At 36.9% G+C, this 24,092-nt stretch overlaps 1 protein-coding gene across 1 annotated transcript in view; it reads left to right on the top strand.

Annotated features, from left to right (window-relative positions):
* The window catches only part of LOC140229165 (diacylglycerol kinase zeta-like), a 295,749-nt gene that overhangs the window by 266,092 nt on the left and 5,565 nt on the right, over positions 1–24,092 (top strand). The window contains exons 4-20 of the mRNA XM_072309430.1: positions 516–590; positions 1,198–1,392; positions 1,915–2,037; positions 4,290–4,457; positions 5,784–5,866; positions 6,551–6,725; positions 7,656–7,726; positions 8,732–8,877; positions 10,324–10,516; positions 11,726–11,834; positions 12,574–12,773; positions 13,629–13,729; positions 14,394–14,546; positions 15,121–15,376; positions 18,601–18,717; positions 22,794–22,900; positions 23,463–23,621. Of these exons, the coding sequence (XP_072165531.1) occupies positions 516–590; positions 1,198–1,392; positions 1,915–2,037; positions 4,290–4,457; positions 5,784–5,866; positions 6,551–6,725; positions 7,656–7,726; positions 8,732–8,877; positions 10,324–10,516; positions 11,726–11,834; positions 12,574–12,773; positions 13,629–13,729; positions 14,394–14,546; positions 15,121–15,376; positions 18,601–18,717; positions 22,794–22,900; positions 23,463–23,621 (2,431 nt within the window). The remainder of the gene's footprint in view (positions 1–515; positions 591–1,197; positions 1,393–1,914; positions 2,038–4,289; positions 4,458–5,783; positions 5,867–6,550; positions 6,726–7,655; positions 7,727–8,731; positions 8,878–10,323; positions 10,517–11,725; positions 11,835–12,573; positions 12,774–13,628; positions 13,730–14,393; positions 14,547–15,120; positions 15,377–18,600; positions 18,718–22,793; positions 22,901–23,462; positions 23,622–24,092) is intronic.

Here is a 24,092-nt window from a genome sequence, read left to right as displayed (position 1 = left end):
TCTGCACAGTGTTGCTGATTGGAGACAGACTACAGCAAAAAGTTTTGATTGGTTCAATGTCTTATTTTATCTTTTGTATCACTTTTTTGGTGGAAATAGAGACAGTTATATTGCAAAGAAGAAATCATATGGTAGAAGTTAAAAGACATACAAGGGAAAAACTAAGAGATTGACCATATGTAGAGGAATGTATGATATTTGTATTTGTGTGTAAAAGAAGGAATCAAGAGGGACAGAAGATTTTCTTTCTATTAGTTACATAGATCACAAATAGACCCCCCCCAAAAAAAAAAAAGAAAAAAAAAAAGAAGAAGATATGACTGACAAGTGCATTAAGATGTTCCTTGGTGATACTTTTTTTTTTTTGAATAATTGATGAACTAAGTAATGTCATATTCCGCAAAGCATGACTTTAGCATATTTCTTTATAACAAGAGCATTACGAAGAATATTGGTGTGCGGATTGCACCTTTTCTTTCATAAGCAAATAAGAATTTTTTGGTCATTTTCATCAGAAAACTGGACCGAGAAGAAAGTGTTCAGCATGCAAGATTGTGGTACACACAGCATGTATGCAGCAGCTGGAAAGGGTAAGTTTCTAATAGCCTTGTGACGGCAGCTGTTTTGTGTTTGAAAAAATGGTAGCATTTGGCAACATTTTGTGTGTGTAAAATGTAAGTTTATTCCATGATGTTATGCCCTCAAAAATCTCAAATTGACAAAGATTTTCACTGAATTTCTTCTTTTGATATAAGCTTTCTTCTTTTGATATAAGCTTCTTTTGATATAAGAAAAAAATCTTGATCATTAAATCATTCAGCATTTCATTTGTGAAATCGTGCATCTTTCTCACCTTTTTAAAAAAAAAAAAATCATTTTACAGTACTTTCACTGTTTTGTTGATTTGACTTAACTCTTCCTTTGAAAATCAACTGGAATATAAAGTGAAGTTCTTTCTACAGAAATGACTGTCTTATTCAACATCTCTGTGATATTTGGTCAACTTCCAGTACTCATAAATGCTAAAATTAGTTCAAGGCAAAAAATAAAACATAACCTTCAGATGCTTGCTGAACAGACTCTTATAGAAATTACCTCAGTTATTATAGATCTTTGGTAATTACATACATTAATTATTGTAAGTATTGTAATTATTGTGTTGTAACTATTGTAATCTCTTTTTTTTTCCCTCTGCAGATAAACTTCAAGTGTAAGCCCACATTCCGCGACGCAGGGATCAGGAACTACCGAGAGAACCAGGTAGTGCGCCACCACTGGGTGCATCGAAGCCGCCAGGAGGGTAAATGCAAGCAGTGCGGCAAGAGTTTCCAACAGAAGCTTTTCCAACAGAAAGACATCATCGCCATCAGCTGCTCCTGGTGCAAAGTGGCCGTGAGTTCTATCCTCTTATTACTGTATACATCAAATATTTCGCGAGGTTTTTTATCGCCATGAATTTTGCGAGTCGGGTGCTATTTGTGAATCTAAAGACGTGCGTAAAATATTAACTCTCATCCCAACATGAATGAGACGTGCATGCATACATTTGTACTTTGGTCCTGTACTGCACAATCACAAATTTACCCACTCCTGACATAGTCGGGAAGTCTCAACTTGCAAAAAAATTAGATTCGCTAAATATATGGCATATACAGTACATTCTACCTCCACCAGGGAAGGAGGTTATGTTTTCATCACTGTTGGTTGGTTTGCTTGTTTGTTTGTTTGTTTGTTTGTTTGTTTGTTTGTTTGTCTGTCTGTTTGCAAAATAACTCAAAAAAATCTCCCGACACCGTTGTGCTCATGCTGAACGATGCAAAAGTTGAGTCTTGGGACATGCAGATCATTTGAGAGAAGGGTCTGAGGTAAATGTCTTCATTTTTATTTTGTTTTTTTCTTAATTCTGTCTTGCAGTACCACAACAAGGTGTCATGCTTCATGATGCAGCAGATTGAGGAGCCGTGTTCTCTGGGCGTCCATGCCACCATCATCATCCCACCAACGTGGATTATACGACTGCCCAAACAGAGAATACAAGTTAGTACCTTTACTATGAAACTCTCTATCTCGCTGTCTGTCTTTGCTGCATATATGTGTAAGACCTCAAGGAACAAAGGTTGTACTTCATCAAGAGAACATATCCGTTGCCCTTCGCCCCTTTAACCCGTTGAGGACAGACTGATTTTACTATAACACCGATTTCCCGTAGACACCTGCCTAAGTATTCTCAAGACTCGTCTTCAACGGATTAACATTTATACATCTGTAAACTTTATCATGTCATTGTACCATTATTTTTTTTTTCTGTGTGTTTGATATTATTCAAAAGAAGAAAATCTTTTCCGTAATTTTTACCATTCCTCTCCATTCCCCCCCCCCCCCACAATACCTACCTTGAGTGAATATATAAAATGATATTACATATAACCAGCAAAAAAAAAAAAAAAAAAAAAAAAATTGCATTTTTATTTCTGCACTAGTTTCAACACCGGCAAATTGTATGGAAATTTCCACAATGGAAAAATTCCCACTTTTACCGTACTCCAAGCTACCACACTGCCCAGACTTTCTGTAGAAAAATATTGTAAAACCAGAAATTTTGTGTACATTTTTAATTTCAAAATTTTGCAAGAGCCGAGATTCATGAAATTAAAATGCACGCAAAAGTGCTTGTCTACACTGAAATGCACTGGATGCCAGTGGCGATTCATGAAAATTTCATGCCACAAAAAAGGCTGAATATTTCTTGCTTAACAGTACTGGCATTCATTCTGGTCATAACCATTACCTAATCAGGTGATTTTCATACAAAGGTAGTTATTTAAAGGACAAGTTCACCTTCATAGACATGTGGGTTTTGTGAATGCACCAATATTAGAACACATCAGTGAGAGTTTGAGGAAAATCTGACAATCCGTTCAAAAGTTATGGATTTTTGAAGTTTTTGCTCAGTCACGACTGGATGAGAAGACTACTATAGCTTGTGATGTCACATGAGTACAACAACATAAAGAAAGTGTAAAGAAAATTCAACATATTTTTACTTTTCTCGCGTAACAAAAGAACACTCCACTTCTCTCTTTCAGAAGGCAGGGGGAATAATATTACCCTTAGGCCAAAAAAAAAAAATTGTTGCATTGGCGTAACCCGCCCGACCCTAAAAATTCCGCCGACCCCATGTTTTTTTATTATTTTTTTTTGCTATCGATATCAAATATCTTGTTGATTGCGATCGCGATCGCACAAACTCGGAAGTGGAAACGGCTCTGGGGATATCGGATGTACGAGGGAGAGATCTAGCATTCAGACTGCGATGTATTGTGCACAGTTTTGCCATAGGTTTCTTGTGTGGAGAACTTACACGAATCTGTATATGTGGGACTGTAATAGAGATCGCCGTGTGCGATGAAAAGATCGTGCATATGGGTCAATTTGCATCTATCTTATCTAAGTCAAAATAGTAAAATATGAAGTGAAAACATTCAGGATAGGGATTTCAACATCTCTAAATTCTGTGAAGGGGTATAATTCCAGTAATACCGGCCTCATAAATGATTTGTAGAATAGATGAACACAGCACATTCGGTTCAGCAGTTGTTAACTGTTTACTGAGCTGAGCACGAGTTTTACACGTAAAATGTAGGTAGCAAAAAAAAAAAAAAAAAAAAATCCGCCCGACCGACCCTATTTGAAAATCTCATGTTACGCCAATGCAACAATTTTTTTTTTTTGGCCTTAACATACATCAGTAGCAAGTCAAAGAAATGTGCACTTTATTCAAAAAGTAAAGTTTTGTGAAATTCTCTTTTTATTTTCCTTATATCGTTGTATGCATGTGACTTCATAAACTGTGGTAGTCTTCTCATCCAGCAGTGACTGCGCAGATACTTAAAAAATTTATAACTTTTGAACGGATTGTCTGATTTTCCCCAAGTTTTCACTGATGTGTTCTACTAATATTGCTGCATTCACAAAACCCACATGTCTATGGAGGTGAACTTGTCCTTTAAAGCACTAATATTTGCCCATTTCAGAGTTTGTTCACATGATTTTGTGAAATAGTCTGAATTTGTGTTTTTCTTGTCATTCTTTTGTACTGACTACACAGCCTGAAAGAAAAAAAAAACAAAAAACAAAAACAAGCAAAGTCTCAATGACTCTCTTCAAAACAGACAGCTCCTGCCTGATATTTATGAACACAGAAAAACAAAAAAACAAAACAAAATAAAAACACCCTCTTGATATTCTCCTCATACATTCTGTGATTGTCTTTTGACTCCAACGTCCAGGGTTCCTTTAAGAGCTCGCAGAGGAAAAAGAAGAAGCCGTCGATCAAGAGGAAATCCTCGAAGAAGGAGGAGGGAAAGATCCAAAGACCGTTTATCATCAAGCCCATTCCATCTCCGTTAATGAAACCAGTCCTAGTTTTTATCAATCCAAAGAGTGGTGGAAATCAGGTATGTTACTAAAAATGCTTTTAGAAAATTCTTCCAAGATAGAGTGTATCTTAGACTGCATTATTGATAGTAAATTGCAAAAGATCCATTGTTGATTTTATATGTGCATTAGAATTGCTCTATTCATCGATGCTGCAAATGAGTCAAACTTTTCTTATATGAGTCACAGATTGTGAAATCGAATAATATTTTCCTTTTGTAAATTTGTTGTGCAGTGGCCATTACAACCAAGGTAGCCTCACACTGTCTCTTTTCAGTGTTGTGCATTATAATTATTTACATATTGCTTTCCGTAGTTTGACAGTCAAGTGATGGAAATAGAATGTAACAAATATAGTTTATCTGCACAGATAAAAAAAAAAGAAGCCTCACAAAATGCTAGTAACCTGGAGAAAACAAAATTATGGCTTGAAAATGTACTTTAATGAGATAAAAAAGGTGTGGGATAGAATAAGCTTGGGTTTTCTACTACAGCTCTCTAATCTTGACTTCACGTTTTTCTATTCTCAGTATTGTGCATTGTATGTTTTCCTCAGTTTGACACTCAAGTGATTAAAATGGAATATAACAAATATAGTTTATCTGCACAGATTTAAAAAGAAAAGAAGCCTCACAAAATGCTAGTAACCTGGAGAAAACAAATTATGGCTTGAAAATGTACTTTAATGAGATAAAAAAGGTGTGGGATAGAATAAGCTTGGGTCTTCTACTACAGCTCTCTAATCTTGACTTCACGTTTTCTATTCTCAGTGTTGTGCATTGTATGTTTTCCACAGTTTGGCAGTCAAATGCTAAGAATAGAATATAACAAATATAGTTTATCTGCACAGATAGAAAAGAAAGGAAGCCTCACAAAATGCTAGTAACCAGGAGAAAACAAAATTATGGCTTGAAAATGTACTTTAATGAGTTAAAAAAGATGTGGGATAGAATAAGCTTGGGTCTTCTACTGCAGCTCTCTAATCTTGACTTCACGTTTTTCTATTCTCAGTGTTGTGCATTATATGTTTTCCACAGTTTGACAGTCCAGTGCTAAGAATAGAATATAACAAATATAGTTTATCTGCACAGATGAAAAAAAAAGGAAGCCTCACAAAATGCTAGTAAACTGGAGAAAACAAAATATAGGATGAAAATGTAATTTAATCAGTAAAAGAAAAAATGTGGAATAGGATAACTTTGGATTTTCTGCCACAGCTCTCTAATCTTGAATTAGTCTTAGTATAGCTCAAGTTATCATGAGTAGATGTTGAACTACATGAAAACAAGTCTCTCACATGCTCCTGTGTGAATGTGTTTCTTTTTTTTTTTCTAATATGAAAACAGGGAGCCAAGCTCATGAGCAAATTCCAGTGGTTATTGAACCCCAGGCAAGTCTTTGACCTGTCACAAGGTGGACCAAGAGAAGGGTGAGTGACCTTTGACCTCTGATCATAGCCACCTTTTCTTTAGAGTTGGATGTTCTAAGTGCTTGTGTAATAGATCAGGTGGTCTGGCATAAGTGCTGGTGTCAAACAAACAGGCTCTGTGAATTTGAGCATCAATATGCAACCAGGTCGTGTCGGTGTTATTGTTGTCTTTTAAAGTTTAAATTGGATAAGATGAAGTATACAGGAATAAGTGTTGGTGTTGAGCAAAAACAGGCTTTGTGAAATTGAGTATCAATATACAGTCATGTCACATTACTGTTGTTGTTATTGTTGTCTTTTAAAGTTGAAAAGTAAGCAGTACTTCTGTGATGGACTCTGTGCTCATTGAAGATAAGTGCAGTTTGAAGATTAATTAGCCTCATACTGTATCAGTGATTGTTGTGTGTGCCGTGTGCACCATTTCCTTTTCACACTTCTTTGTAATCCTTCTGGTGTCGACATTGTCATCAGTAGGAAAAGTTAAGTTGGTAACTTTTTGTCACATGTGGGTCAGGTGATGTAATGACTTCATATCACCTGTGTGATGTCAGGTGACATATTTTGATGTCAGGTGATATATTTTGAAGTCTGATGACTGAAGTCTTTCACCTCCTTTCCAACTTGCCGTATATAGTATCTTGGTCATATTGGTTTGATTTCTTTTTCTTTTCTTTTTTTCGTCAGCCTTGAAATCTTCAAGAAAGTACCGAACCTGAGAATTCTAGCCTGCGGCGGGGACGGCACAGTGGGCTGGATCCTCTCTGAGATTGACAAGCTGAAATTCAAGCCGATGCCTCCCGTAGCAGTACTACCCCTCGGCACCGGCAACGACCTGGCAAGGACCATCAACTGGGGCAGGGTGAGTCAAGGTCAAACTGCCTTTTGGGGAAATCTGTTGGGGTTTTTTTGTTTGTTGTTTGTTTGTTTGTTTGTTTGTTTGTTTGTTTGTTTGTTTGTTTGTTTGTTTGTTTGTTTGTAGTTTAATTCATTTGTTTTCCAGTGGGGAAATATGTATACAATGGCAAAGCAGATTCTAGTATGACCATAACAGAATGCCCTAATAAACCAGAAGCATTTACGCTTGCTGAAATGATCACAGATTACTAAAGTATGCATGAATGGCAGTATTAACTGCATCGTCGTAGATTTCTGTGTAATCTCTTGCCATGGATATACATTGATTTTATAAACGTACCTACACATTACAGTGTGAAAAAGTGCTGTGCAATTTCTGATTTGTTGGTAGCCATTCGACTTCATTATCAGGAGATGACAGTTTTTCACTGGCGACTCAAGGAGTCTAATTTTAGGGCCACAACTCCCAAAGACAGGTATAGAGAGATGACAGTTTTTCACTACCGGCCCACCAACCCAAGGGAGTCTAGTTATTAGGCCAATACTCCCAAAGATCAACTTATGATCCCAAAATGTTTTTATCTCTTTGCACTCAACTGAATTCATAAAGCTGCATCTGTAATTGATGCTTTTGCCTGCCCCTTGAGTGCTAGAGAAGGACTGCTTGTTGGTAGTTAATTGCAGGTAAGCGTTGCCATGGGAACAGGAGATGGTTCTCAATGCATCAAACATAATGGAATTCATCTACCGCACACTGTGAAGAGATCACATGCTGAGACCCCATAGATTTTGCCATGAGGAATAGTGCCCAGATGCCTCCTTAAAAAGAAAACGAGAAAATGAAAACTTGGTACAGACTCAGGTTGTGTGTGGAATACCAGTCTAACTTGGTCACCATGGGAACCACACCTACCCTTTGTTCTCCTCTCCCCAGGGGTACACGGATGAACCCATCTCAAAGATCCTCCAACAAGTGGAAGAGGGACCAATCGTTCAACTAGACAGGTACGATAAGATGCTGCACCTTACTGTCAAGAGTTTTCACATACATCACAACATTTCTCCTTTATTTTAAGACTTAACTCCTGTTCACATGGATAGTTTTCAAAAATTGATTTTTGCAACGCAATGCAAAAACCGTTAATTTTTGCATGTGAAGACGCACACACACACACACACACAAAAGACTGTCGCAATCTCCATACGTCCGATATAGAAATCAGTGCATTTCAATTTTTATTAGAAATTTGGGCAATTATTTATATGGTGCAGTGTGTATGAACAGCATGCAAAAAAAAAAAAAAAAAAAAAAATAGTTCTTTTTTTTTAATCCCATGATGCAGTTTGGCACACTAGGTCTGCACACTACAGTGAAAGAACGTAAGATGAAAGAAGTTAACTTTTTTTGGCTAGCCCACTGTGTTTACATCTGATAAGGAGTTCTCTTCTTGAGCACCCTTCCATTGTAATCCATTGGGAATAATGTGTTCTCAGATACTTTATTCCACCCCCAGTCTTTGATTTGGATCATATAGTTTTGGTTGAGACATAACTTCTCTTTTCTAACATTTTTTTGGTGAGATAATGAAAAACTTTTTATGAAATATGAAAGAGCATGTAATTACAAGAGGAATTCAATGTTTATGTGATAAAAATTGGTTTTGAATTGGCTATTAGATATCCAAAACAGAGCAATTGTAATAAAAGGTGGTATCCACCTTTCACAACTGTCGCTTTTGTGATTTGGAATACTGTCCACAGAGTCATGGGAATAGGCATGGAAGTTAGTGTCACTTTATTGCAATAAGAAATAAAACAAACTTTCTCAACACGTTGGAGACGAGTCCCAAGAATACTCGGGCAGTTGTCTATGGGAAATGCTTATTATAGCAAAAATCAGTCCGTCCTCGACGGGTTAAGTTAGAATATTTGCGTCGAAAATAAAGGATATCTCTCATCATGCTAAAAGTGTGTTGTTGTTGTTTTTTTATTCCTAATGCATTGCTTCAGGTGGAACTTATTAACAGAAAAGAATCCAGACGTGGTTCTGACCAAAGAAGAACAAGACATGGACAGCAAGCCGCTGGACGTCTTCAACAATTACTTCAGCCTGGGTGCGACGGCCAGCACGGCCCTGGAGTTCCACGAATCAAGGGGTGGGTGTCTGGTATTTCTTTCAGCCCTGCAGGCTTTTTTACAAGGATAGATTTGTTAGGTGGTGTGTGATTACTATTGTATGACTGCCCTACATATCTATTGAGCTGTTTGGATGTGCACTAGCTAGCTGTAAAATGAGCGAAAATCTTGCTAGAAATAGTCAATGCCTCCCAAAGCGATTCTTTGTATCAGATACTGCACGTACCAGAGATGTCGTGTTCCCCCTGTATTCATCTTATTTTGTTTTCATGAACAGAAGAAGGACAAGATGAAACTAGCACGCTATATTTTAATTGTATGTAAGAAGATATGGACTACTAAGGATCAATAGACTAAACATGTGCTTTGAATTTATGAAATGCAGTTGCCACTTACAAGTGAAGAGCTTGTTTGCAAAAACCGATAAGTCCATTTTTGAAGATTTTGAGTTACAGTCTCTGTCATAAAGTACAAACTAATACCTTTTAAATGATATATCGGTTACTACATATAAAGGTATATTTTTGAAGTTATGGTCAAAAGAAGCACAAATTTTCTTATTATTCTCTTTATTTTTCTTGACCTTTAATTGCAAATATCTCCATTTGGCAAATATGGACTTATCGGTTTTTGCAAACAAACTCTTCAAGTATTGTAAAGGCAAATCCACCCTTATAATCAGTTAATTTGTATGAATAGATGCAGAAAATTTGAGAAACTAAACAGAGGAGGTTTGAGCAAATTCTGTTAAAAACCTTTTTTTTTTCAAGTTGTGGTGAATCAAAGACAAAATGGCAATTCTATGATGTCACATATGAGCTCACCCCCCCCCCATTTTGCCCAAACTATGAGGTAAAAAATTTTCAATTTTCCATCAAGTAAAATTTCATATTGTACATGCACCATTTCTGTGGTCATTATTAATGTTTTTCTATCTAACCCCTGCATACAAAACAGTATTCTTTCATCAATAATTAAATGAAGGGAAATTGTACGGAATTTTATGCATGTGCTTTATTGATTATAATCTTAAAAAAAAAAAACATATTTCATTTTAGTACTTTTGATAAGAATTTGCTAAAACTTTTACTCTCCTTGTTCCTCTCATTTTTTTTTTCTGTTTCTATTTATACAATCTAATTTTCAAGGTGGATTTTCCCTTTGTTAGTACAGACACCATTTTGTCATTCACAGCATTTCTCTAATAAACCATCAAGGATGAGCAGATTTTTGCTGGAATACACATTTCCCGTTGACATCTGCCCAAATATACTCTGGACTAGTCTTCAAAATTTTTCGACGGGTTAAATGTAGTCATTTCATAGATGGAAGATGATGGAGGTAATTAACTTTTATGTCCAAGACGTTGACAATGAATCAGAAATAATCTAGATTGTCAAAGCAGACATACTGTCTATGGAATGGTACTGGTTTAACTAAACTGGGAAAACCGTGTCCCCTTGCAGAGGCCAACCCCGAGAAATTCAACAGCCGGTTCCGCAACAAGATGTACTACGCCCGAGCAGGTGGGACGGATCTCCTGAAGCGAGGGTCAAAGGACTTGGCCAAGAAGATCACACTGGAGTGTGACGGGGTGGACTACACGGGCAAGATCCAGGAACTCAAACTACACTGTCTGCTGTTCCTCAATATCCCCAAGTGAGTTCAACTCTAAGGACTTTTCCTGCTTGCCTTCAGAAAATTTAAGAACCATATCTGTTGCCATCACAATGCCTTAAGCTTTTCTGTGTAGTATATTGGATTGCACCAGAGTGCAGTGATGCTTGTTCTGTATTGTGATGTAGACACACTTGTCTGCACTTTTTTTTTTAAATATCTTTTTCTACTGCAATGTAATGGGTGTCAACGACACCTGTTACCATGTTACATCTTGTGGAATTGTTTGGTGTTACAGTGCATTGTTGCTAGGAAGATGGAAAACAATTTAAAGAAGGTAAATTTAGTTTGAATATTAAACAAAGAAGGAACCAGTTAGGTCATAACTGGCAAGATAAGAAGATCACAACAACTTGTGTGCACTTGTATCTGGATTCAGAGGTTCTTAGTTGCTATGAAAAATAGCCATGCACCCATGAAAAAGAAACAGTGTGCTGCTTTTGAGTATGATATTATGTGCTGATCCCTCTTCATCAAAATTTCTTCAACTGTAGAACTGTTCTTTTGTTTGACTATATAAACAATACATACTTACATATTATTGGTAATGTCAAGGTCCATAATTCTCCAATCATTTATTCAAATTCTTTATGAATCAATAATTGAATTAATACATTTAAACTAACCATCAATATATGTTCTGTATGCACAGAAGGCAATGAATTTGGTAGATCTTTTCAGTGAGCGCCATCACAGACTTCAAACTTTGTCATGCAAACCAGCGGACATTTGTGACTTGCTTGGAATTTGACGGTGACTCATGTGCACACAAACTGGTAGCTTGAATTACATTCTGCAGGCTGGTATCTTGTTAGTTTTCAATGGCTCTAAAAACATGAACATGCAATGTAGGGGCTATGACATCATGCAGTGGGTTATTGAAACTCTTCAGAAGGTAACACAAAGTCTGTAAATTCAGATTATCTGTTTATACGTTGAAGTCATTTCACTGTGTTGCAACTTTCTGAAGATGTGTAATAATAACTTGTGTCAATTAGAGTCGTGGCTATTCTAGTGTTTGCTCTGTCAATGAGAATTCAATTAATTCTGTTTCAGTTTATAGAGAAGTTAGTTAAATATCCCCATGTGTACTTTGATTTCTGCAGCCTTGCCCATCTCATCAATTTTTCTTTATTTCTACCACTGCAATGTCTTCACTACCATTTTCTTTTGTGTGTTTGTGTGTGTCAGGTATGGTGCAGGCACCACTCCATGGGGTAACCCAAGCTCAGTGCAGTTTGAGCAACAGAGACACGACGATGGATTTCTGGAGGTCATTGGATTCACCCCATCACAAATTGTGAGTCCTGCCTCCCATTTACATTACGAGTCATTGCATGACGGAGTTCCAAGTTTTTAATCATCATGTGTTGATCCAAAGTTAAAGGGACTGTACAGTACTGGTTGTGGTGGGGATTCATGTTTTGAACATTCCTAAGTGAGATAATGAAAAGCCTCTTATCAAATATGAAAGAGCATGTAATTTTGGTTTTCAAATGGCTAAGATATCCAAAAAAGTGCTAATAATAAAAGGCGACATGCCACAACTTTATTAGGATCTCTTTGTTTCACCTTGTTTTTTGATATCTCAGCCATTTCAAAACCGATTTTCATCGAATAAACTGTTGATACCCCTTAGAACTGCATGCTCTTTGACATCTCATAGAGTGGTTTCTGAATACCTAGCAAAACGTTAAAAGCTAAATCCTCACCTCGACCAGAACTGTACACATCCTTTAATTTCCGTTTCAGATGATTCTTCATATAAAAACTTCATGAACTGTAGGCCAGCTGCTTAGATGCCAAATGTTGCTTTCTTGCAGTATTTTGTACTATTCTTTTTATTTTAGCCAAAAACACTGCAGGTTTCATGGAAAATGCTTTTTTTACACCAAAAATCACCTTTTTGACTCTCAGAAAACTGCAATGGTGTTTACAAGGTTACATCCCTGCAGCTATTGTTAACACTGTCTCTCATTTGACATATGAACATTGACACTGATTCTTGATATTTTCTCCCCTGTCCCACTCCCCTGTAGGCTGCCCTCTATGTTGGCGGCCATGGGGAACGGATCTGCCAGTGCCGAGAGGCCAAGGTCTACACCATGACGACGATACCCATCCAGGTTGATGGCGAGCCATGTCGTCTGCTGCCCTCTATCATCCACATCATGCTGCGTAACCAAGCCAATATGCTGCTCAAGCCAAAGAGACGTGGATCTGTACCCATCAATGCAGAGTGAGGGCAATATTATCTCTTATGGCTGTGACAAATGTCACCCTTTGATAGTTGAAACTTGTTAGATTTCCAGAGTCAACAAAATTCTACATGGAGAGAAATATAATTCATATTTGACCTGCTACCATCCATTCCCTCTTTATTTACATAAACTGTGAAGCATCACTTGGAGAAAAAAAAAATAGTGAAAAGCGCATCATATAAGCAATTGATATCCACTGAAATAGAAATCTGTAAAAGGAAGTGTAGCATTTGGTAGCCATTGCAGGCCTAATTGAATTCCTCATTACCTGTCAAACAAAGGAAGATTCATGGAGTCTCTGAACCAAGTGAACCCTCAGGCAAAAATTTTACTTGATAGAGGGAGTTCTCTCTCATGTGTTCTCGTCTGGAATGGTGTCAAAGAGTAGAGTCAAGTTTGTAAAGATGCATGGTCTTTGAACTTACATCTATGGACACGAAGAAAAGAGTTATGTGTATTTGCTCAAACATTTAATAGCATCTCCCTTGGGGGGGGGGGGCTAATTCTTTTGTCATTGCAAGCATCATACAACAATCAAAACAATCAAACAACACAATGGTCTATGAACAAATGATATAGAAACTTGATTCACCAGCCAAACATTGAAAGGGGCAGAATTAAACTGTTTCAGTCTCCTGCCGCCATCAAAAATCATGCAGTATACGGCAGTGTTCATGCTATGGCTAATTGTCTATGTTTAACATGAAACAAATAAAAGTAAAACATCATGCTGTATAAGCTAAGCCCGGGATTGTTGCTCAGATCATTCACATATACACAGTACGACGTTGAAACCATCTGATGTTACCAAGATTTCTATTTTTCCCCCGCAGCGCTCCACTGTCCAACGACAGACTTCGTATCCAAGTGAGCCGGATCAGCATGCATGACTACGAGAGACTAAACTATGACAAGGAGAAGCTCAAAAAGGCTTGTAAGCATCTTTCCAGCTCTGTGTTCAAGACTTGTAATATCTGATGATACATATATAAGAATTCACCATCTTGTAGTTCTTGTGATTTATGAGTGATGGCCTGATTTGAATCAGACAGACTGATCACCTATATATATATATGCAGAGAGGCTAACTCACATGAATGCATGTAATTGTTCTGAACTTTTGAATTTTAACTTGAATTTACCAGCCATTATTGAGCAAAGGATAATCTGGAATTCTCCACACTTTGCTGAACTTTTTTGCTCATAACTTGAATTTACCAACAATTATTGAGCAAAGGATAATCTGAAATTCCTCAAACTTTGCAGATCATAACTTAATACATCATTAGCAGAGACTCAACATCCAAGAAACAAACCCAAAAGAAGAAACCCAGTGATAGTAGTGTGCTTTCATTTGATGTCTTATGACTACCACTATGTAGTATCATTACAGCTGATATAGTTGGTGCTGCAACTAGGATACATGGATATTAAAGAATTTTTGCAACACATGATATTTTGTGTAGTCCTACACATATGAAAAGACATTAGAGCAGTCCATGTGCTGATTCTATTACTGCAATGTCACCAGCAGGCCAATCTAACATTTGCTCTGTGAGGTGACTTGATCCTCTGTTGTTCATTTCATCTTGGTGCAGCTGTGCCCCTGGGCATCATCGTGGTGGACTCGGACAGCAACCTGCAGCAGATCCGGGCCCACATCGACCGATTACTGGAGGTGTACATCCTGCAGGACTCCAGCGCCAATGGCTCAGCCTCCAGCCTCTCACCCACCTGGTGCTTCCTGGACTGTGAGTCATGTGACTTCCTGTCAATCTTTAGGCACATTCACACACAGTGAATCACTATTTGAATCGTATGCACTCTTGTTTACACATACACAGGCACATACACAGGCACGTATTAAAATTGTGATGTACATCGCACCAGTTCTAGCGAGGCCAAACTGCCCATGGGTGGGTCTCAGAGTTTGATTTGATTTTAAACAGGCTGTCCTGTACACCTTGCATTATGTAATATAAAAAAAAATGGTGCAATTTTGCACTGCATTTATACACACTTCACACAGAAAATGGTTATGACGTAAATAAGTATTTCATGTGACTTAATTAATAAGTATTTCATGTGACTTAATTTGTAACCAAATTTCTTGGACAGTTTGGCATAAAGCACCCTGCCATAGAGGTTTGGCATACTAAGAAACTCACTTGCTCGGTTTATAAACAGCACATGGTCCATATTTCATTTCTCCCCACTGATTTTGTTACTCTGTGAATCCCAAGTCAGCGTGGCATGAAATCATATCAGCACTAATTGCTGATACTGAAAAACCTCTCTTTCGCATTGCGCTTGTAATCCACACAGCCACGACAGCCGACCGATTCTTCAGAATAGATCGCCTCCAGGAGCACCTGCACTACATCACGGACATCTCATCAGATGACCTCTACGTCCTGGACCCCGAGAGGACCAAACCCTCGAGCCTCTCGCCGGAGAGCAAGTCAGGGTCCATGCCGGACCTCCTGGTCCAAGAGGGGACAGGAAATAGGACGCCCTCACCCACCACGCTCGTCTCCAACCTCAAGGTGCCTCAAACTGGTCCGCTGTTGCAGTCAAGAAGGTGAGCAGTTTAAAATCTTAAAGTTTGTAGGGGTTTTGAGGGGTGGAGGGCTTTTTTGACAGAATATCTATCGGGGGCCATTCCATCAAGTGTTTTTGTCAGAGATTTTCACAGACAAATTTGTTCTCAGCCAGTATGATGCAAGGATTTCAGTAGCTTAAAACTCAGTAACTGACAAGTTTCATGGCTCGCTGCCCTGGTTAAAGTCAATTTAGTTTCTACTCTTTTTTTTTTTTTCACAGTGCATCAGGAGGTGATCTGTGATGATCAAAGTTTAGAGGAGATTTTTTTTTTTTTAGCAGTAGTTCTGATATATGTTTCTTTCCCATTCTCAAACTGTATAAAGTTTAATGATAACAAAACAAAAAATGCTTTGCATAATAGTGATAAGAGAGTCCTTGAATTGTTTTGTAGTCAGTGCACATATACATGTTCCAAGCATAGAAGAGCCTAAAACTCAAGTATGCTAGGTTGAGAGTCCTAATTCAGTATATACAATTGAATTGTAGAATGCAATAATGACTTAATATTCTCGTGTAGTAGGAAATTATGCTGAAATCCCAAAATACTTACAATTTTTCTCCCTATAAAATAAAGTACACTCTTCCTTTTAAAGACAACAGTACCCCAAGCAAACACATGTTCCTCAATGATCAGAAACACTCAAATGATCACTCTTTTCATAATATTTAACACAAAATGTTGTGATCTGTAAAAACAGTAACAGATTTTGCAGGCATTATATGAAACATATATATATATATATTTTTTTTTTACATGATTCTTGTTTTACAATTTACAGTGATTGTCTGCAAATATACATCACAGGATGAGTCCTCAGGGGAAGCTCCCATGCAATAATACATGATGTATTACTCTCATATCATCTTTCATTGCTGCTTCCTTTATTTCTTTCATCTTTTAGGGGTGCAGAAGGAAAATTAATATTATAATACATGCCTTCTTATTTCTTCTGCAGACCATTTTAATTTTCAGCATCTAGGGCTTGATCATATATATTACCCAGACATCTACATCTTTTACAAACTAAAGACAAGCCAAATATTCACAATTTGCATGAAGTTTTGTCATTTTATAAGGCAGATGGCATAACTCTGTAAATTATTAGTAGACAGGTAATGTGGGTTTTTTTTTCATTTATGGGTCTTTCATTAACATTTAGAGTAAGTTCTGTTCTTCAACAAATATTTTCTCTTTCTTATGAGAAAGGAACATATGAACCATCCATCAATCTAGTACAGTCTGTAATTTGCAAAGTGCTCTTTATTTCAAAGGTGGTATTGTAGCATAACCATACCAATAATTTTTTAAACAATGCTTATATGAATATTTCTTTATATGATACTCTTGATATGATAATACAGGGGTATGACATCTCTCTGAGGACTTTTTATCTTGATATTTAGGGGCGGTAGTGGTTTTGTAGAATCATGCGTCATATTTACCTTTCTTCATCAGTAGTGTTTTAGATAGGTCAGCAGGCTCAAGATTTGCATCTGGATTACATCTGTTTGGTTTTCCTACCTTGCCCAAGCAATGTACTTAGAGAAAATTCATCATTGTGCAAGAATGCAAAACAATCATCCAAAAGAAATAAAAATGTTGTCAAGGTGAAATGTGCAGCATATTGCAGGAAACATTGAAGACAAAAGTATGTTCTACATTCTGACATTTCAAAGATGTGTGTGTTTCCAAGTGTTATGTGATACAAATTAAGTGTATTTAATTTTCTAGATCCTTGTGAGGGATGTTTTCATTCAAGCAAAAATTCACAAATGTCTGTAGAAAGTTGTCACTTGTAAGGTTCTTGTGTGAAAGGTTATACAGAATTTTTAAATCTTATCTTTAATTTTGGTGTCTGTGTTGGAAAAGAATATTCAGTGAAACAATTCTTACTTTTTCTTTGTATGCACAAATTGATGTAATTCTACATTTCATGAATATTTTCGAATGCAACTTAATCCAGCATGTTATGTTTAATCTCTGGGAAAGAGTACAATTCAAGACTATGTTACTTTATTGACAAAAATACATATATTGTACAATTAGGTAGTCTGTCCTTAGGATGATTTGAAAGCATTCTCTATGATAGTAAATATGTATGATTGGAGGAACTTTAGGTCATTTTGATATCGACTGTAACATTGTGTTTTAATCATAATGCACACTGCCATAATGATATGACCACAGAGAATGAAACATGTAACCGACATACAGTGTCAAAAGAATCTATTCTAGCAATGCGAGCATGATTTTTTTTTTTTTCTGTTGGTCACATATCAAGTAGATCTCATACTAAATTCTTATTTGGTACATGAGTGTTTCTTTAACAAACATGGACTGATTTCAAATATAAACCTCATCTCATTGTGGGCTGCAGTATTGCGTGAGTTAATACCTTCAATAATTCTCATATTTCTTTTCCGATGTCACACTGGAATAACCGTTTCATCAATGCCTCTTGGCATGTTCTACTCTTGCATCTCTTCCTAATAATACTAACACTATTTTTGTTTTATTTTCATCATTCCCTCCCCTTCCCATGCCTGTATATCTCTCCATATTTCACTTTTCTTCTCCTTCGTTCTTCTTAAATGTCACAATTCAATCATAACCAAACCTGTTTTTCCCTATCTACTGTATTCCTAATTACACTTCTCTTCTCTCTGTCCTATTCCATTTATTCTAACCTGCTATGCCTTACCATCTATCATCTTGGAATCCATTCATAACCCTCATACCATTTTTATGGCTCTTCTCTGCCATGCTTTTCCCCTTTAAATAATCCATCTTTCTTTCTTTCCCATTATTCTATTCTTTGTATTCTTTGCCGGCTTTCTTGTCATCACATGTCTTTTTGTTGCTCCTTCTTTTTCCCATCTCTTCTTTAACTTTTCATATCCCTGTATCCATCTATTTGCACTCCTATCATTTTCTACCATTTACTCAACAAATCATCCTCTTTTTCTCTTCACATTCATCACTACCCCTGCCTCACCTCTCTTCCCCCTTATTTGCAATCTCCCTTTGCGTGCCACTCCCCCATCCACCTCCCCCCCCCTCCGTTTCTGTCTCTTTCCTTTGCATCACTTAATAAATATATAATGTTGCCCCTACCCCACCCTACCCCCATCCGTCTTCCATCCATCCATCCATCCTTGGTACACCCTGTGCATCTAACCCATGCTTGCCCCCCTGAGAAGTGACAGCGTTGAGGAGATCACACAAGGGATAGATGCCAGTGTGTTGGCAAGCGCCAGTAATAATGAGTTCACTGGCTATGATAGTGAGGATGGTGGACACTCCATAACGTCGCCAAGGTACAATATGTTACCCAGTCAATATCTCTCTCTATGCTGTATATTATATATATTCATTTCTCTCTCTGGCATACAACTGTAGATGTCCTAAAGAGCAAAAAAAAAGTGTAGCTACTGCAGGCTTCATGTGGCATATTCTCACTGCAATTCTCTTCTTTTGGTGTATTTCTCTGCCCCTTTCACTTGTTGTGCACAGATATGTGGTTGTTCTCTTTTAGATGTTATTCCTTTTTACTCTTTTTATTTTGGTATCGTCTTCATAGTATCATTTCTTTCAACCAAATCAATTGATATATATCTGTATCATATTTTGGAATGATATAAAACAACTTTGGTTCACAGAGGTACATTTTGGTGAATGGAAACTTTCAAACTGCCGAACGAATGTAGAGCATCTTACATTTTTCCTCATCGATCAGTTCTTTGTATGTTCTATATGTCTCATATTGCTTTGTGATAGTCTGGATTTTCAGTGGTTATAAGGCATCTGCTTTGCATGACACAGTGATCCTGTCTGTTACCATCTGGCTATTGTTCACAACTGAATTTATGATAGCCATTTGGAAATAAAAAGCACACCTAGTTTTATGCGCAGCTGAGTATACTGTTTCTGCTTTCAAGTGCAATCCCACACTGCAGTGATCAGGCTGTAATAAATGGAAAAAATAAAGAAATATTAAGAAATAAGCACAAGATAAAAAGGATATGATATATCAAAGTCTTGCACACTTTCAAGTGGTTTCCATAGCAACTACATTATGCAAATAAGATAGTGATGTTGTCATGGCCTCACAAGTCTCCTGGGCCCTGTTGCACAAGAAGATGCAATCAAACATAAGTCAGGTATCAGCCAACCAGAATTGAGTATTTTGAGACTTATGTTTGATATCATAACTATGTATGTTTGATCTTAACTTTTATTCAACAGGGCCCTGCAAATCTTCACACAATCCTCTTCTCAGTTTCTTTTTTTTTTTTACAGAAAATAAAAAGGAGAGAAGTTTATACACTGTGCATCAAATGTTTTGTTTTGTTGCATAACCAAGCAATTACAAATTTTAGGAAAAAGGGGTGCAGTTGCTAATGTGTGTTGTATGTATGTTTGTGCTCAGCTAATTTGTGCACAACAAAGTAATGAGAGAGATGTGTCTGAATGACGCTTTCAAGTCAGGCAATTTACACATGTTGTTGTGACAGTAACATCACTATTCAGTGAAGACACGTGGAACTTTATAATTTCATAACTTAGCCTTCCTATATCACATCCAATTTTGATCACACTTCCGCATTGTGTTCATCCAATTTTACTCTATTCATCAAAGCCAACGCGAATGCGGTGTGAAATTGCACTTTCATTCTACCCTCATCATCATATGATGTATTGGTTCATATGACAGTCATAGATATTGTGCACCAGTGTAGTTTCATCTAGTAATCCTGCATGCCAAGCTGGTGCCATCTGGCAAGATACTATCCTTTGTCATTCGTATGGATGTGAATGTTTTGAATGTTAAAGTAATAGTCTTTACTGCCTACCTTATATGCAAAGTTCTGTGTGTGTGTTTGGGGGGGGGGAGGGGGGGGGGCATGAAAGGGGTGTTTGCCAACTGTTGCCTAAACCATACAGGTGCTGAACTAGGGGATAATAGGCCAATATACATGTATTGAACACGAATATTTTACATTGCCACATTTACTTTTGTTTGTTTGTTTGTTTGTTTGTTTGTTTGTTTAGATTAATTAGATATGGCCTCTAAAGAAGCACTTTAATTGTTGCATCACTACCATAGGACAAGTGGATTTAAATCCCCTTCAAAAGACTGGACAAAGATTTAATATAGAGTGCATTCAAAAGATCACAATTGCTGCTGCCAGGAGACTTGAATCAGGGACCTCATGGTTGAGAGTCTATGATCTTATCCACTGAACCACACGCTATAGACAGGTTTGACTGTACATACCCTTCTAACTGTCATGGGTATATTTAATGTTTGATGAAATTAAGATAGATTTACATGGCTTAGAAAACTTAAACCTCACATTCTCCACGAGACTTTACAAAGAATCATATTAAATTGCTAGATTAGTTTTCTACTAGTGGGTTCTTGCAGGTGCGTGAAACACTCAAGAATGGAAAATAGTTTGAGAATTCTGTCCATGTTCCCTTCCAAATCAAGACACAAGCCTGGAGCGTAATGATCTGGCAGTAGGTGCCATTTTCAGACGAGATTTGTTCCCAGTTTTTGTTTGCTATTAAACACTTTATGCACTTTGAGTGCTGATTGGCACAGAAAACCCTGTAGGATTCTATGCACTGTCCAAAGTCCCTGGCACATTTAATGCAGAGGGTGTACAGCAGAAGGCACTGCCTTCACATAAACCTGCATGCAAGTTTCCTTTTTATCCATGTATCCTATGTATCTGTGACACTCTGTGTGTCTGTATATATGTCATTGAATTGTTTGATGTCCACCTTCAAATAAGCTATACGTAGCTTTAAATGCACCAATTGATAATGGAACAATGAACAAGAAAGTGTGAATACCTTTTTCAAGTGGAGGGAATTTTGAATTTATGTGGGGTTTTTTGTGGTTTTTTGCTGTTGTTTTTTTTTTTACTTTGAATTGACCAGAAATGAAAACAAGAAACTACAATGAAATATAGTGACTGTAATGAAAATTGACCAAAACATTTCTTGTTTTCCTTATTTCACAAGGAATATTCTTTATGTTTGACTGTGCTCATTTTCGTACATGCTCAATGCTCATACCACAAGAACGTTCTACAGTCATGCAGTTTGATTTATTTGACATCCTGCCATCAATATGAAAGAGCTATTCTTTTGTGTGTTAAATCTTATCTTGATGTATTTTCTTTTACATGAAATTCAATGTTCCTTGTCACAGGGATTTGCATTTACTATTTTCTTCAATGACAACTTCCTTGATACTTTTATGTTTATATCATCAATCGTTGGGTTATTATGAATTATGTACACGTTGTATGTACATGCACTCTATGTGGCCCATCATAACAAAAGCTCTGAAAAGGTTGCCGAACACTGATTTCCTGATCATGGTATTGTTAGATCCTCCAGACTATATTTTGGAAATCCTTCCACAGAAATGTAATGAAAGCAGACCACCAGATTAAAGATAGTTTTGAGAAAAATGGTTCTAAAGTTGGATGCAGTTTATATTGGTCATACAAATGCATGGGTCAGTTCAGAACACTTCAGCAACGTGCTGCAGAAAAAGAAAAAGAGGTGTTGTAGTTTGAATGTACTGACGCATTAAAATACAGACAGAAAGAAGTTAACAATATCAAATTCTTGATTTAAAAGGAATCTCGTTTCTAAATTGGTTTTACCAATAGGTCACCCCATCTAACAGTTTTCTCAGCTGTAATGTTAGCAATTTAGTCAGGGTATTGTGGTGATGGGTCATGTAATACATACTTTGATGTTTCATATACATCATGCCAGCTCTTCTTCATTTTGCTTTGCATTGAAACTGGGTTTTAAGAGGTGGTGGAAAGAAGTGACTTTATTATCGTTGTTGCATTTTGCTTTTTAAGGTAAGGATTTTCATCAAAAGATTAAAAAAACACTAAAATTGAAAGTAACATATCAATAAATGCAAATTTAGAATGAATAAATGTTTTACAGTGATACTTGTACAATGTAGTTTATATGTGAAGGATTTTTTTCTCTTTAATCCTTTTATCGATCTGCTGAAATATTGGGCCTGTCAAAAATGTTTTCCCTATCATCATTTGTGGCAGTTTTTGTTTATTGTCTTTTACTAATCATATATTTGAGTCAAGTAAATGATTGATTCATGTTGCCAGTATTTCTCATAAATGAGAAATGCCTTAACCCATTGCATACAGGAATCTGGTGGCCTGCGTATTAAGTCTATTGGCATTTCAAAATTCAGTACGGAACGAGTTAATAGCATTTGTTTAGCATCAAGAGGAGAGTAGTGGTGGAGATTACTATCCAATACACCTCATAACTATGAGTGTCTGTCAATTAAGTCTAGCATTTTTCATCTTGGTCCTTATATTCCCTCCAGCTGTGAGGCGATCATCACCTCCCATTCAGCCAGCTCACCCAAGCCTCCAAAGAGGGATATCGTCATGGGCGTGTCAGACACCGCCCATCTTGACCCGGTCAACAAGAGTGAGTTCCGGAAAATGGGTGTGACTTTTGAAGTGTTCAAAAAAATATATATTGTTGGTGATGACAGAGTGATGATTGTAGGTGTAAACATTATAATTCTTTGACTGTGATTTGATGATGATTGAAAAGATCATGATGACCATGTTAAAAAGTGATGCTTGTTGTGTACAGCATGAGGAAATTGTTTATTCAGACAAATTAGGTCAGTTTCCATTCAGACAGCTACAGGCAGCTGAAGGACCAAAACAGAAAGTTTAATCAGGAGTATTAAAGGCACATCTCATTCCAATGCTTTCTCATGCCTTTTTGCCATCAGTAGATGTGTGCTATAGAATATTTGAATGAAATATTATCTGATATGGTGTTCAATAAAATTAAAGATATCAGGGATCAATTTTGAGGATATGGAACTGTCAGGCAGCTGTCAGGTGCATGTACATAATAATATACATGGTATAAAGCAAGTTCTGCCAAGTTCCATAACTACTCATGCTGATATCACAACCATGCAAGTCAGAGTAATGTTCTCAAAATTTTTTGAATGTCCTCATTCTTTCTCCAGTGCTCATGGATGTGTCAAAACGTGGAGACCCGCTCAAGTTTGCCGAGCTGCACCGCAAAGGAGCGAACCTTGAAACCACGGACCAGCACGGGATGACGTGTCTACATCATGCAGCTCGGTTTGGACACAAAGAAATCGTTCAGTACTTGATAGAGCACGGTTAGTTCCACAGAGCATCAAATCTACTTTTGAAAACATACTTTCTTTCTTTTCTTTTCTTTTTTTCATTTCACAGAATGACAGGTTCATTATAGGACTAATTTTTTTTTTTTACAATGTTTCCTTCTAAAAAAAAAAGAGAAAAAAAGAATGTTGCAATTAACGTTTCAATGGGCAGATAGATATTACATTGTATAGATCATACAGCATTTGGTCAAAGGTAGGCTACTGCAGAAGGCCAAAGATTTCAAGTGATAATTCAAGTAACAGAGTAAAAGAATTTAACATTATAGGAAATTAATCATATCAATGTAGATTTTCACTCATCGAGGTAGCATGATAACAACACATACGAGATGCTCTCGGTGATTTCCATTTAAATTGATTTAACTATGTATTGTCATAATCGGTAAGAGAGATATCACAAATTGATTTGTTTGATGTAGGATAAAAGATCACAGGAAGATACAC

This window comes from Diadema setosum, chromosome 5 (assembly GCF_964275005.1).
Source record: "Diadema setosum chromosome 5, eeDiaSeto1, whole genome shotgun sequence".
NCBI classification, from domain to species: domain Eukaryota; kingdom Metazoa; phylum Echinodermata; class Echinoidea; order Diadematoida; family Diadematidae; genus Diadema; species Diadema setosum.
The sequence above is the reverse complement of the archived record's forward strand: the minus strand, read 5'-3'. Positions and strand labels throughout refer to the sequence as shown.